The following is a 15054-nucleotide window of genomic DNA, read 5'->3' as shown; positions in this document are numbered from 1 at the left end:
CCAAACAGCTGAAGTCAGTGTGAATGAATGAACTTTATCTGCAGGAGAGACATGAGGGACATTTTGGAGCAGGTAGCGCCACCATGTGGACATTCATAAAACATTTCTCTTTTAACTCCTGAACTGTATACGGAGCCCCTCTGGTGACATGGTCAAAAAAAAAAATGATTGTGGCCACAATATAGCTATAACGTGCGCACAAAATACTAATTAATAATATTAATATCATTCCTGGACAGCTGGGTATGCAAATCGAGCGCACCTTCTCTAGAACCTGCAACAGCCTACGTCCGGACCAAATTCTGTTCACAGTTTCAGCTTGAAATCAGCTTAACAAGCCTTTTTCACTGATCATCTCCTTTGAAAGTAGAATCATGTGTGTCAGACTCTCAGCTGAGGGAATACATAGGTTATATGAACCGCAGCGTTTACTCACAGTAGCGCTCACTGGGAATGGGAACCTATCAGCCTATCAGTGATCAGAATCTAGTTTGTATTGATTTGCAGGTTGTCGTTGCTCTGACTGAACCACTGAATGTGTCTGTAAATGGTACATGGTAAATAGACTGTACTTATATAGCGCCTTTCTAGTCTTTTCGACCACTCAAAGCGCTTTACACTACAACTCACTCACCCATTCACACACATTCATACACTGATGGCAGGCAGCTACCACGCAGGGTGCCAACCTGCACATCAGGAGGAAGCTACCCATTCACTCACATTCATACACCGTTGGCATAGCAACGGGAGCAATTAGGGGTTAAGTGTCTTGCCCAAGGACATGTAGACTGGAGGAGCCGGGAATCGAACCGCCAATCTTCCAATTGGAGGACGACCGCTCTACCTCCTGAGCCACAGCCGCCCCCAATGTAGTGTTCTCTGGACATAAAAGTTCACTATATTATTGATCAGTCTGACGTTTACCTGCAGATGAAATGTGCTATAATTCCTTTAAACCATTATGTTAACACTTTGATGATGTTTCTATGCTTGGTCCTGATTTGCTGAAGTCCGTTTTACACTGCTATATTACAGCTAATAGAACCCTGATTAGAAAATTTGGCAATCCTTTATTACCACAGATAATATCTGATCAATAAAAATCATTCCACTTTGATTTGCCAAAGACTTTTGCCAAGGACACTGTCATAGCTTGAGCATAATGGTTAAATCAGCTGCATCAAGTTTAAATTTTCAGAGCTCTTCAATGTGCAGCTGTCACCTGAAATACGGGAGGAGTATTTCGTGCGCACGTTATAGCTATATTGTGGCCACAATTAAAAAATGTTTTTGACCATGTCACCAGAGGGGCTCCGTACTATACAGCTTCATTATTATAAGGAACAAACTGACAGTAATTAATCTCAGCAGAATTATACAATTAATTAGTTAATTGGTTTTGTCTTTTACTTATTTCATCCAGTTTTTCTCAAAGCTCTCATGAATCAAACTGAAAACACACTCACACTTCCTCAGACCAGGTTTCAGTCTCTGCAGTCCACCATGGTCCATCCTGGAGGAATAGACAAAGACACAATCAGCTTCATATACCTTCACCCATATCCACCATTAAACATGAACCAGAGTCCCTCAGTTAGTCAGTGTCTGTCCATACCTGAGAGTGTCCATCTGTCTGTCCATACCTGAGAGTGTCCATCTGTCTGTCCGTACCTAAGAGTGTCCATCTGTCTGTCCATACCTAAGAGTGTCCACCTGTCTGTCCATACCTGAGTGTCCACCTGTCTGTCCATACCTGAGAGTGTCCACCTGTCTGTCCATACCTGAGAGTGTCCAGTCTCCAGTGTGGATCCTCCAGTCCAGCAGACAGCAGCTTCTCTCCTGAGTCTCCTGGATGATTGTAGCTCAGGTCCAGCTCTCTCAGATGGGAGGGGTTGGAGCTCAGAGCTGATGCCAGAGAAGCACAGCCTTCCTCTGTGATCAGACATCCTGACAGACTGAACACACACAACAGTTCATCTAACGAGATAAACAGTATTTTGTCCTTCAGGCCTTTATGTTCACACTCAGCGCCCCCTGCTGTATGTTGGTGTCATGCAGATACATTTTAGGTTAGTAGTAGGAGAGAAAGCACATGTTCCTGCTGGAGGCTGCATTCTGATTTATGTTGGCAGAAGAAATGCCTTTAAAGTTAAATATTGTTCCACAGAATATCTAAAGAAGATTTCAGAGAAATTTACTGATGTTTTAACTTAGTTCTTATTTTTCATTCCAACAATGTTCAATGTGTGATCACAATCATGTAATTAGGTTAACTTAGTATCTTCCATCATATTTCTAATTTCATTTCATTCAGTCTACAAACATTTAAAAAGTTAAATGTAAAGAAAATCTGAAACATTTCCTGAGCAGCAGATCTGCTTTTTATGTTAACCTGCATGTAGAGAACATGACAGTAATTCTGTGTTGTATATTTTCTGTTATTCTTTCCATTATATTAGACTTTCATGAATTAATGCACATTGAGTCTTCATTGAAGATTAAAAGACAGAAACATTAATCCTGACTCACATGTTGGTGTGGAAGGAGTTTTACTTACTGTATACTTGATGTTACATCACTTCAGCTCAGACAGTACACTCAATATTTTTGGTAACATTAACTCTTCATGTAAACTATAACTGGGGGAAACCAAAATATTACTTCATATACACAATAATAAAACTGACCTGAGAGTTTCCAGTCCACAGTGTTGACTCTCCAGTCCAGCAGAAAGCTGCTTCACTCCTGAATCCTGCAGGTTGTTGTTACTCAGGTCCAGATCTCTCAGACTACAGGACTGGGAGCTGAGAACTGAGGACAGAGCTGCAGAGCTTCTCTCTGAGAGGTTACAGTCACTCAACCTGGAGAATAATTTTAATAAGTCAATTCACAGATCCAATATATAAAGACAATAAGTGCTTGGTGGTTTAACTTTTATAGACAGTTGAATCCTGACCTGAGAGATTCCAGTCCACAGTGTGGACTCTCCAGTCCACAGTGTGGACTCTCCAGTTCAGCACACAGCTGCTTCACTCCTGAATCCTGCAGGTTGTTGTTACTCAGGTCCAGATCTCTCAGAATAGAGGACTGGGAGCTGAGAACTGAGGACAGAGCTGCACAGCTTCTCTCTGACAGGTTACAGCCACTCAACCTGTAGAAGAATTTTAATAAGTCAATTCAATGATCCAATATATAAAGACAATACAAACTTGGTAGTTCAACTTTTACAAAGAGTTGAATCCTGACCTGAGAGTTTCCAGTCCACAGTGTGGACTCTCCAGTCCAGCAGAAAGCTGATTCACTCCTGAATCCTGCAGGTTGTTGTTACTCAGGTCCAGATCTCTCAGACTAGAGGACTGGGAGCTGAGAACTGAGGACAGAGCTGCACAGCTTCTCTCTGAGAGGTTACAGTCACTCAACCTGGAAATATAAAGAAAAAAACAAACAAAAAATAGGTTACTTATTTAATTTAATTTAAAAGGACAGCAGAGTATTTAAATAATAATAAATAAAGCCAACTATCTGAGTACTTACAGAGCTTTTTTAGAAGCTTTGACCATTGGCAGAAGCCTCAGAAGAACTGCCTCTGAAGCAGAGTATTTCTTTAGGTCAAACACGTCCAGATATTTTTCTGATGGCAGTAGGAGAGTTTCCAGTCCACAGTGTGGACTCTCCAGTGCAGCACACAGCTGCTTCACTCCTGAATCCTGCAGGTTGTTGTTCCTCAGGTCCAGATCTCTCAGACTAGAGGACTTGGAGCTGAGAACTGAGGACAGAGCTACACAGCTTCTCTCTGAGAGGTTACAGTCACTCAACCTGGAGAAGAATCAGCAGAACAAAATAATTGCAAACATTACTTTTCTTCATTGAGCAAAGATTAAACTACATTAATCTGGATAGTTCTGTGTGCACCTACAGAGCTTTGTTGGAGGCTTTGACCACTGGCAGCAGCCTCAGAAGAGCCTCCTCTGAAGCAGAATATTTCTTCAGGTCAAACACGTCCAGATCTTTTTCTGATGACAGTAAGATGAAGACCAGAGCTGACCACTGAGCAGGAGACAGTTTATCTGTGAAGAGACTTCCTGATCTCAGGTACCATTGGATCTCCTCCACTAGAGAACGATCATTCAGTTCATTCAGACAGTGGAACAGATTGATGCTTCTCTCTGCAGACACATTCTCACTGATCTTCTCCTTGATGTACTGGACTGTTTTCTGATTGGTCTGTGAGCTACTTCCTCTCTGTGTCAGCAGACCTCGTAGGAGAGTCTGACTGGTCTGCAGTGAAAGACCCAGGAGGAAGCGGAGGAACAAGTCCAGGTGCCCATTTGGACTCTTTAAGGCCTCGTCCACAGCTCTCTGGTAGAAACGTGTTGGTTCAGGTTTGTCTTTAAAGACGTTAGACCACCTGGATGTTGTTTGTTCTTCTTCCAGCAGATTGACTCCAGACTTGATGAATGTCAGATGGACATGAAGAGCAGCCAGAAACTCCTGAAGGCTCAGATGTACAAAGCAGAACACTTTGTCCTGGTACAGCCCTCTCTCCTCTTTAAAGACCTGTGTGAACACTCCTGAGTACACTGAGGCTGCTCTGATATCGATGCCACACTCTGTCAGGTCTGATTCATAGAAGATCAGGTTGCCTTTCTGCAGCTGCTCAAAAGCCAGTTTTCCCAGAGACTTCATCATCTTCCTGCTCTTCTTACTCCAGTGTGGATCTGTCTCAGCTCCTCCATCATACTTGATGTTCTTCAGTTTGGACTGAAGCACCAGGAAGTGGATGTACATCTCAGTCAGGGTCTTGGGCAGCTCTCCTCCCTCTCTGCTTTTCAACACATCCTCCAGAACTGTAGCAGTGATCCAGCAGAAGACTGGGATGTGGCACATGATGTGGAGGCTTCGTGATGTCTTGATGTGGGAGATGATGGTTCTGGCCTGCTCCTCATCTCTGAATCTCTTCCTGAAGTACTCCTCCTTCTGTGGGTCAGTGAACCCTCTGACCTCTGTCACCATGCTGAAACACTCAGGAGGGATCTGATTGGCTGCTGCAGGTCGTGTGGTTATCCAGAGGCGAGCAGAGGGAAGCAGTTTCCCCCTGATGAGGTTTGTCAGCAGCACATCCACTGAGGTGGACTCTGTAACATCAGTCAGGATCTCAGTGTTGTGGAAGTCCAGAGGAAGTCGACACTCATCCAGACCGTCAAAGATGAACACAACCTGGAACTCTTCAAACCTGCAGATTCCTGCTTCTTTGGTTTCAGTAAAGAAGTGATGAACAAGTTCCACCAAGCTGTACTTTTTCTCTTTCAGCACATTCAGCTGTCTGAAAGTGAATGGAAATGTGAAGTGTATGTCCTGGTTGGCTTTGTCTTCAGCCCAGTCCAGAGTGAACTTCTGTGTTAAGACTGTTTTCCCAATGCCAGCCACTCCCTTTGTCATCACTGTTCTGATTGGTTCATCTCTTCCAGGTGAGGCTTTAAAGATGTCTTCTTGTCTGATTGTTGTTTCTGGTCTGTCTGGTTTCCTGGATGCTGTTTCAATCTGTCTGATCTCATGTTCATCATTGACCTCTGCAGTCCCTCCCTCTGTGATGTAGAGTGGTGTGTAGATCTGATTCAGAAGGGTTGGGTTTCCTGCTTTAGCGATCCCCTCAAACACACACTGGAACTTCTTCTGCAGGTTAGACTTGAGTTTACGTCGACACTTTGCAGCACCAGTTGCTGAATGAATAAAAAACAAATGAAATCAGTGAGTGGATTCTACATGTAACATGTACATGTAAGTGTGTCTGTGTAGTTTTATTCAGCTCATCAGTGGAGGACAAACAGCCTCTGATCTGATGCAGATGTGTGCATATTTACAGCAGAGTTTGAAATATAAACCTCTCCCATGTTGCCTCCATTTCCTCTCCATCATGTTAAATCTGTTAAAATCCTCTTACTGCTCTGCAGACGCTCAGCCAGCTCCTTCTGCTTCATTCTCCTCAGGAAGTGCACTGTGATCTTCAGAAATGCCTCTCTGCTGCTCCTCCTCTGCTCTTCCTCCTCACTGTCCAACACCTCCTCATGCTCACTCTGACTCTCTAAGCATTCTGGGTCATCTGGACTCAGACCCCTCTGGACTGTCTTCAGCTCGTTCTTCACAAAAGTGACGATGTTCTCCTCCAGCAGCTGGAACAGAAAGATAAAGTGAACATTTCATTTAAACTGGTAGAACACAACATGTGATTCATGTGTCAGTCTGAAGGCCTGCTGGTCTAAACAGAGCAGCATGGACACTGTTAGGACCTGAATGCTACTTTAGTATTTCATCTGTGGTTGATGGAGTTCATAGTAAAAGGTGTGTTTGTACATGTACACACCATAAATATGGAGTCCAGCTGTGTTTGATGCTGCTGTGCAGACTGATCACTGGGAACCTCTGAGCTCTGCTGCTGAACTCTGTGGAGAAAACATCACGTTTAAGGACATTTAATGACTCAAATCTGCACTCAGCTTATTAAAGATGTTCTGTCATGATGACTAAATGAAATCCTGTAAATGCTGCTCTGATTACTGGATGTTAAATTTTTACGTTCCATCAGCAGGTTGTCCATCTTTAAAGCTAATAGGACGAGGCATAGACCAGTCACTCTTCATGGACACACAGCTGGGTTCAGGAGAGTCTGCTCTCTGCTGCTGCATCCTGTTATGAATAAAGAAGTGAAAAAAGTATGTAGTTAACACCAAAGAACTGCTGTCCAGCTTCGCTGAGTCACTGCTGTCCAGCTTCACTGAGTCTCTGCTGTCCAGCTTCACTGAATCTCTGCTGTCCAGCTTCGCTGAGTCTCTGCTGTCCAGCTTCACTGAGTCTCTGCTGTCCAGCTTCACTGAGTCTCTGCTGCCCAGCTTCACTGAGTCTTTGCTGCCCAGTTCCTCCACAGACACCCAGCCAGCTCCCAAAACATCAGCCCCCCTGCTGAGGTCCTCCTGTCTCTTGGTCTCCTTTTTACGTTGTTTTGTTGACACCTTGGTCCCCAAAGTTTCTGCCCTGAGCAGCTCTTTCAGCCTCTAGAGTGGTCCTGCCCATCTGTCCTGCCTTCTTTCTCCTCTTTGTTTTCTCCCTCCTGACCAGCCTGGAGGGACATTTGGGAGCTGTCACTTGAGGGGCGACTGTCATGATTCCTGTTTAAGCTCTGTTTGTGTTGTCCTGTCTGTTTCTGTCCCTGTCTTCAGTTTCAAACCCACCTGCTCACCTGCTGCCACTGTGTAATTCCCTCATCAGCTCCTCACTACATATACTGCTCTCACTCATTTTCTTTCATTCTAGACACTAGATTGTGATGCTGTTCCTGTCTGTTCCTGTTCCTCTTGTTACCTGTTCCTGCTGGTTTCAACCTTATTTGAACTGCTTTCCCTTTATGGTCTGTAAGCCTGTCTGTTGGCTTCTGAGCATTAAAGCTGTTTCCATTTAACCTGTCTGTGGTGTTTGTGCCTGGTTCACCTGCTCCGACCCACATAACACAGGAGGTTTATTCAGCCCAAACAGCCAACCAACCATTATTAAATTCTTACCTTCCATCAGCAGGTTGTCCATCTTTAAACGCAATAGGACGATCCATAGACCAGTCACTCTTCATGGACACACAGCTGGGTTCAGGAGAGTCTGCTCTCTGCTGCTGTATCCTGATACAAACAAACAAAAAATCAAAGAGTTTAAAAAGATTTATGTTGAGCAGACTGTCAGCAGCTGAAGTTTTAGAAGCAGAATGAAAATCAGTAAGAAGACAGTGGATGAGAAACGTTCTCCTGTTCATCAGAATGTCATCTGATGAAAGATGCTGTCTCATCTTAGTTGATTAGTTGACTAATCAGTGGTTGAGCTCTTTGTTAACTCACAAAGTTAGTAGTTCATTCTGAGTTATTGTGACTTATTATTCAGTAGTTGAGTGTCAGATGTGACAGTGAGTGTGAATAATGATGGTGGAGTGATGTGAGTGGAGAACAGTGATGGACAGTTAGAGATCCTCATCTCACCTCTGAGCTTTGGCCTGGCTGTCATGTTCCCCACACAGAGAGCTTTTAGAGGGAGGGACTCCCTCCTCTCTGTCCTCACACTGATCCATAGCAGAGAAACACCTTCACACAAACACAACAACATGCTCATTCATTACAACCAGCTGCACATCACACAGGTCTGCACTGCTGTCTAACATCCTGTCATTATTCATTCCACCACCAGATGGAGCCAAAGCAACAAACTATTTAAAGACTTTCACTGAGCTTTAATGTTTAATAACTTAGTTTCTGAATGTTCCACTGACTTTTCATTTGCATGATTAAATAACCGAATATCATGCATGAAAAGATGTTTTCAACAGTATTTCTGTCACCTTCTTTTAACACATTTCATAGTATATTATTATATGGCTTTTATTACCTGTTCATCACTAACCGTCCCACCTGTGAACCAAACTCTTTCTGTTGGACTGTGGACAGTTGTTACTGTGGATTAGTTATTATAATAACTGTCATAATGTTTGTCAGGTTTAAGATGACTGAATGAGGTGACCTTTGATACGACCAATTGAATGAATCAAACACACAAATACTGACTTCAATAAAACAGTTTTACAAAAACAACAGTCAATCACTTAGTCTATTTATCTAAAGTTTAGTACAATGAATGTCATTGTACCCAAACCCTTTAACAGCCAGGTTCAGTTGTTGGGCAGGGTGCTGAACCATTTGAAAATGACCCAAAAGATGAATATTTATATTATATGGAGTACATACTGTATATTACATGTTCAAACTCATATAACTCATTTCATAGTATTAGCAGTCAGTGAAAGTTTACATAGTGCTATCATAGTGGAACAATGAGCAGTACAGTAGTAAAATTAATATCAATGTACATTATTATTAGTAATAGTGTGACAGAGTTCACACAGGAACAGCTAACTGCTCAGTAACACTTTAAAAACATGCAGCACTGACTAAATCACTTGATACTTGCAGCTGAAATACACAGGCAGGAATGGAGGCTCCTAATAAAGCTTTGAACCCAAAAATAGAGAAAAGAAAACAGAAAAAGCAGTACACTCTCAGAAGATCACACATCATAAGCAAGTATCCACTGAAATACAGGTGTGGCAGAGCTAAGGGGGGAGGGTGGCCTTTATAGGAGCCACCGGAGCTTAACAACCCGACAACGCCATTTGGGGAGTCTCACCCCAGCAAATATTTTAGTAGTTTACTCTTATAGCTTAGACAAACATAGGCAACACAAGTTCGGAACTGAAGTAAGACAGAGACGTGTTGGAGTAATAACTGGAAGTGTCTGTAAAGAGAAATGGTTAAAACCTAACCTAACTGAAATTTTAAAAAAGCATTAAATATTTGATTACAATTATATCATTTTCCTTTTTCTTTAAAAGCTAAACAACTTCCAGTAATAAAAACTATATAACAAAAGAATAATAGTGGGCTGGGGTCAGCAGTGGTGAGGCAACCTACCTAGGGGTGTATCCCAGAAGTGCAATTCACCACCACGCGTGTACACACAGCAATCAGCGATCCAAGGCAAACAGATGCTTATACATGGTGTCCCAGTGCTCTTACCACTGCAAACTTGTGAAGGATAAACCACGCTAAAGGTGCCGAGCCTCCACCACGACAGAGCCTCCACTAGAAGAAATAAACAAAATGAATACAAAAGAAATATTTTAAAAAACCACAACAACAAATACAGACCAGTTGGTTCAAACTAACTTTTGTCTTACAGTCGGTACAGGTACAATGCAGCCGGGAAGTCACTCCTGTTCACAGGCAGGACTAAAATACTAAGGCAAAACAGCAGCTGAACAAAACCTAAAATAAACACACACTTCATGTTAATATAAAATAAATCTAAATCATAACCTGCCACTTATAATAATTCGCACCTAGATGGACTGGACATGATTAACACACATCCCTCATGGCAGCCAGGGACTTGGAAACATCAACCTCTGGCAAGAGACACCAATACCAGGCAGACAGCAGCAGGCTAAAACAGGGCACTTAATTCATCACCAACCTCAGAGTCAGAGAAAGGTACCCTGTAGCAACCAGCAGGCAGGAAAAGCAGAGAGAAAGAACCCTGAAGCCACAGGTGTTTCCCTCAGGCTGATAAGAAGGGCTGGACCAGGGGGGAGCTGACCTAGATCTTTTGGGGATGAGTTCATAACTCATAAGGAGTCAAATACGAGCAGACATGCCAACTCTCCAGTTCCGGGAGTCTCCCGCATATTGATAGCGGCTCCCTGACGTCCGCAAATGAGATCCAATCTCCCGGAATCTGGAGCGAGTGAGCAAGAGCGCGCACTAGAGAGTGACTGCGCACGCGTGTGTGTGTATGTTTGTGTGACTATAAATGCAGCGCGTGTGAGAGCGAAGCAGCTCTGTGTTGCCGCTTATTAGACCGATCGCATGCATGCACCCCCCCGCACCAAGCCCTCTTTAAATAATGACAAGAAAAGACAAAGAAAGTGAAAGTAAAGAAAAAGGATTAGAAAAAAAGACCCGTACTCTAACCAAACTGTGACAAACTATATTCCACTTGGAGATGGTCCTATAACAATAAATAATAAAATGAGGCGATAATCAGTAAGTTGAATAAAATGATGAAAGCTTTACTTCATATAACTAGCAGCCAAACCAGCGGCCTGCTTAATGTCGTGATGACTGATCATTATATCTGCAATCAGTTCTCTGGAAAGCTTCATTACAGTGTGCATATACGGAGAGATGTCTCTGCTTTCTACAGGGTTAAATACATTTCTCACTTTACATCATATTCATCATATTGTTATTAATACACTGCCTACCTCTTCCTCGGGCTGCTTCTCTTCCGTGTTTGCAGACTGGCGAAAGTAAGCACTCACCTGTATTCTACCTGAGGAAACGACCTGAGGAAGGAGGAGCTTTGATTTGAGAGAAATGACTCGTCCTTTCCTCCGCAGTGTCACGTGAACCTGATCACAGCTGGATCAGCTGCTGCGACTAGACGGAGTTTGTGTCTCCACAATGTGTGAATTTATTCTAAATTAATTTTAATTTATTTTATGTTATTTCACTTTAGATATTTTGTTTTACTTCATTGATTCTAAATTAATTTTGATTTATTTCATGTTATTTCACTTTAATATTTTGTTTTACTTTAAGCTAATTTCACTTTAGATATTTTGTTTTTACTTCATTGATTCTAATTTAATTTATGTATTTTTTGTTATTTCACTTTAGATAGTTTATTTTATTTTATTGATTCTAAATACATTTTAATTAATTTTATGTTATTTCACTTTAAATATTTTGTTTTACTTTAATTTTACTTTATTTTAGATTTATAATATAATAAGTTAATTTTGTGAGTCTTTTGTTGTAATGTCACGTTTTGACCACCAGGTGTCAGTAAGCGCCTCTCTCAGCCGCCGCCGTGTGTGCTGTCCGGTCCCCGCCGCTGGGGGGCGCTCCCTCCCCTGGTCCTCCCCGGGGCTCTGATGGCAGGATGGCGGAGGCAGGGGGACCGGAGTCCGCCGCGGCCCGGTGCCCGGACGAGTCGTCGGATAGCGAGCCGGAACAGGAGCCCGGAGCCCCGCAGAAACTCATCCGGAAAGTGTCCACGTCCGGCCAGATCCGCAGCAAGGTAGACAGCGGTGAAATCCCGCTTTTATTCCCGCACATGAGTCCTGCTCAGCGGCTGCTTTCATTCAGCGGGGGAGGGCCACACGGAGCCCCAGACACAGCGCTCTCCTCCGGGGCGAGAGCGGGGCGCCGGACTCCATTCACAAATCCTTCCGTTTTATATCCCTCCCCCTCCAAAGGATAAACAAAACACTAGATACAGTCAGATGGATATAATCCGACTTTATAGAAGCCACTTTAAACATCGGCATAAAAAAAACCAACCCATATTTAATCTGTGTTTTTAATGCTTGACCTTTTAAAACCGGTTTGACACCTTTTACCACATCCTCTTCCTCCGCGGCTCACTGCGGTCGGCAGCGGTGTGAAGCTCTTTAAAAGTCGGCTGTTTAATTCAAATCTGTGCAGCTTGGTGGATTTAAACAAAGCCGAATAAAAGGCAGGATGATACTTAACTGTTAAAAGATATAATCGCTTGTTTTAACTTTAAGGATATTTCGTGGTGAGCAACTGGAATCAAAATGTTATGTTTTTTTTAATGGAGTTTGGTTCCATCACATTTTGGGGATGAGGGCCAAAGCTGCAAACCAAGAGTAAAAGTTTAGTCTTAAGTTAATGCAGGCCTCGAATCGGAGAGGAACTTCATTGCAAATGTAGAAAATAAACGTAAATGTGACATAAATTCAGGAGAAATGTTGATTCTTTACAGCGCCGGTAGTTTAAAGCTAAGCTAATGATGCTACCCGGAGGGTCTCAGGCCCCGGAGGGAAGCACCGATGTTTCCCACTGCTCCTCCCCCGGCCGAGATGGGTTTGGGCCGGAGGAGCAGGAGTGAGACTTCCCGGAGACATAACGGTCCTCCGTTAGACGTTAGATAATGTTCATTTAAACGTTTATTTTTTAACAGAAACGAGGCCAATGACTGACTTGCTACCTTTATTAAACACACAGCGTGGTTTATAATATAATTTAAACACATTTAACACATAAAACGGTTATTTTTAAGCAATTTATTAAACTTAACTGTGTCTTCTTCAGGTACTCATTAAAAGCTCGGAAATTCCAGCATCAGAGCGGTGAAGCGTCTATGAAACTAAACACAGTGAAGCAGGTTTAAATCTTTCTTACATACTTCTATAAAGTTTCATGTCTAACAGAGCCAGGAAAGTCAGTCCTGGTTCATTAAATGTCTCATGTGGTGTATTTTTAAAAAATCTGAATAATTAATTTCCTTCTTATAAGTGTCTTTTTTATGCTTCAGCTGCTTTCAATACTGATGAGAACGTGGAGCAATAGTGTTATCAGTGATTCTGGACCTGATATTACTTGAATTCTTACTTATAGTTTGGAACAAAAGATGAGTTTTTGAGTTTGAAATAAAAAAAAAGCAAAAACTGACTGAATGCAGTGTTTGGAAATAAACTGTTATCTGTTTTTAAGTTTATTATGTGTTATTATTCTCGCTGCCTCTGTTAAAACTTTGAAGGTGTAGTTATAAACTTCTAAATTATTTATGTGTTTGGATTCTACTCTCCAGTTATTATTATTTTATTATTTTCCATATCCATAATCTTTCCATTTTATTCTAACCCCGAGGCAAGTCAGCTTTATTTATATGGAGCATTTCATAGACAGGGGGAACTCAGTGTGCTTTACATAAAAACAAACATTTGACAGTAAGAATTGGAAGCATAAAAACATACAATTTAAAAAAAAAAAAAAAAAAAAAAAAAAACATATATAAAATTATAATTAAAAGAAAAAAGTACAATTGGACAGTTAAAAACACAATTTTGATATAAAGTACAGAAAAAATAGAAAAGAGGGAAAGAAAACAAAAGGCTAGTTTAACATAGAGCATAAAATAATGATTTGCATTCAACTTATTAAAAGAATGATAAGGCAGGTTGTAAAGTCTGACTTCGGCTGTTGCTCAGGAGGTAGTGCGGTCGTCCACCAATTGGAAGCGGTTCGATTCCCGATTCCTCCAGTCTACATGGAGGATGTGTCCTTGGGCAAGACACTTAACCCCAAATTGCTCCCGTTGCTGTGCCAACGGTGTATGAATGATTAGCTTCTCCTGATGTGCAGGTTGGCACCCTGCGTGGTAGCTCCTGCCATCAGTGTATGAATGTGTGTGAATGGGGTGAATGAAATGTATTGTAAAGCGCTTTGAGTGGTCGAAAAGACTATATAAGTACAGTCCATTTACCATTTACTTCCTGATCTGTTTTAAATGAGCAGCTGTTGTTTTTCTCTACATCTCTCCGTAATAATAATGACACCTTAGCACAGTGCTGGATGGACAGTGTTTTATTTTACATCATTTTTTGAGCAAAAGTGCGACTGGGTATCCCACAATGCATTTGCTCCCACCGGTGATACACAGGATTTGGTGACCCTTTAGATTTAAGGACCGGCAGTGTTGGTTTGGTTGGTTTTAGGCAGGAGGATTAACGGTGTGTTCAATCTCCCCCTGGAAGTCGGAAAGTTCCCAGTCAGAAATTTCAACTAGAACGCCCGCTGATGTCAGAAGAACTCGCTAGCCCCGACCTCAAAATCCCAGATAGACAACAGTTTTTATTAGGGATGCACCGAAATGAAAATTCTTGGCCGAAACCGAAAACCGAAAATGAGGAAACCATGGCCGAAAACCGAAACACCGAAAGAAATTATTATGCCAATTATTAGTACCATTGCATTTATGGCTATGACTGTGTACTAACCTCACTAAAATCAAGGCATTGCAATTCAAAGAATAAATCAATTACAAAAGTATGAAAATATTTATTTAGCAATGACATTACAACAATGCACAATATAAAATTAAATTAAGTTAAAAATAACACTTAGTGTTACACTTGGTGGAGGGTTGCGATCGGAATCGGTCTAATAAGCAGCAACACAGAGCTATAAGCACGCTTTACTCTCACACACGCTGCATTTACAGTCACACAAACACACACACCTTCTCCTGTGCTGTGCGCTTCTCCGTCTCCAAGCGGGTTCTCCGCATCCATCGCGGCCCGGATCATTTCTCGTGCGCGCTGCTTTAATCCCACATCCAAGTAATGATCTTTATAACGCGGATCAAGTACAGTCGCAGTGAAGTGCAGAGGATCCAAAAAGATCTCAGTGAAACGTGTGCTGGCAGACTCTAAGAGTTTACTACACTTTAGTGCTGCAATTAAAGGAATAACGTCTGCTACAGATGCATCAGAGGAGCTGATCTCTTTAGTTAGCTGTTTCGGCCGTGTTGTTTCGGTGATAAAAGTATTTCGGCCGAAAACCGAAAATGCGCTTTTGGGCCATTTTCGGACGAAAATTTTCGGTGGCTGAATATTCGGTGCATCCCTAGTTTTTATTAACTGGTATTTCTATCAGT

General features: G+C 42.1%; 2 protein-coding genes across 2 annotated transcripts in view; one reads left to right on the top strand and one right to left on the bottom strand.

Moving 5' to 3' along the window:
* Positions 1 to 7621, bottom strand: part of LOC133981080 (NLR family CARD domain-containing protein 3-like) — a 33188-nt gene extending 25567 nt beyond the window's left edge. The window contains exons 1-2 of the mRNA XM_062419968.1: positions 7557 to 7621; positions 6577 to 6687 (exon numbers count right to left, since the gene is read on the bottom strand). Of these exons, the coding sequence (XP_062275952.1) occupies positions 6577 to 6687; positions 7557 to 7621 (176 nt within the window). The remainder of the gene's footprint in view (positions 1 to 6576; positions 6688 to 7556) is intronic.
* A 3911-nt stretch (positions 7622 to 11532) lies between these two features.
* LOC133979967 (diacylglycerol kinase delta-like) overlaps positions 11533 to 15054 on the top strand; it is a 37870-nt gene continuing 34348 nt past the window's right edge. The window contains exon 1 of the mRNA XM_062418519.1: positions 11533 to 11670. Coding sequence (XP_062274503.1) covers positions 11533 to 11670 — 138 coding nt within the window. The remainder of the gene's footprint in view (positions 11671 to 15054) is intronic.

The sequence above is a fragment of the Scomber scombrus genome, chromosome 5 (assembly GCF_963691925.1).
Source record: "Scomber scombrus chromosome 5, fScoSco1.1, whole genome shotgun sequence".
In the NCBI taxonomy this organism is placed as follows: domain Eukaryota; kingdom Metazoa; phylum Chordata; class Actinopteri; order Scombriformes; family Scombridae; genus Scomber; species Scomber scombrus.
This window is presented reverse-complemented; position numbering and strand designations above follow the sequence as displayed.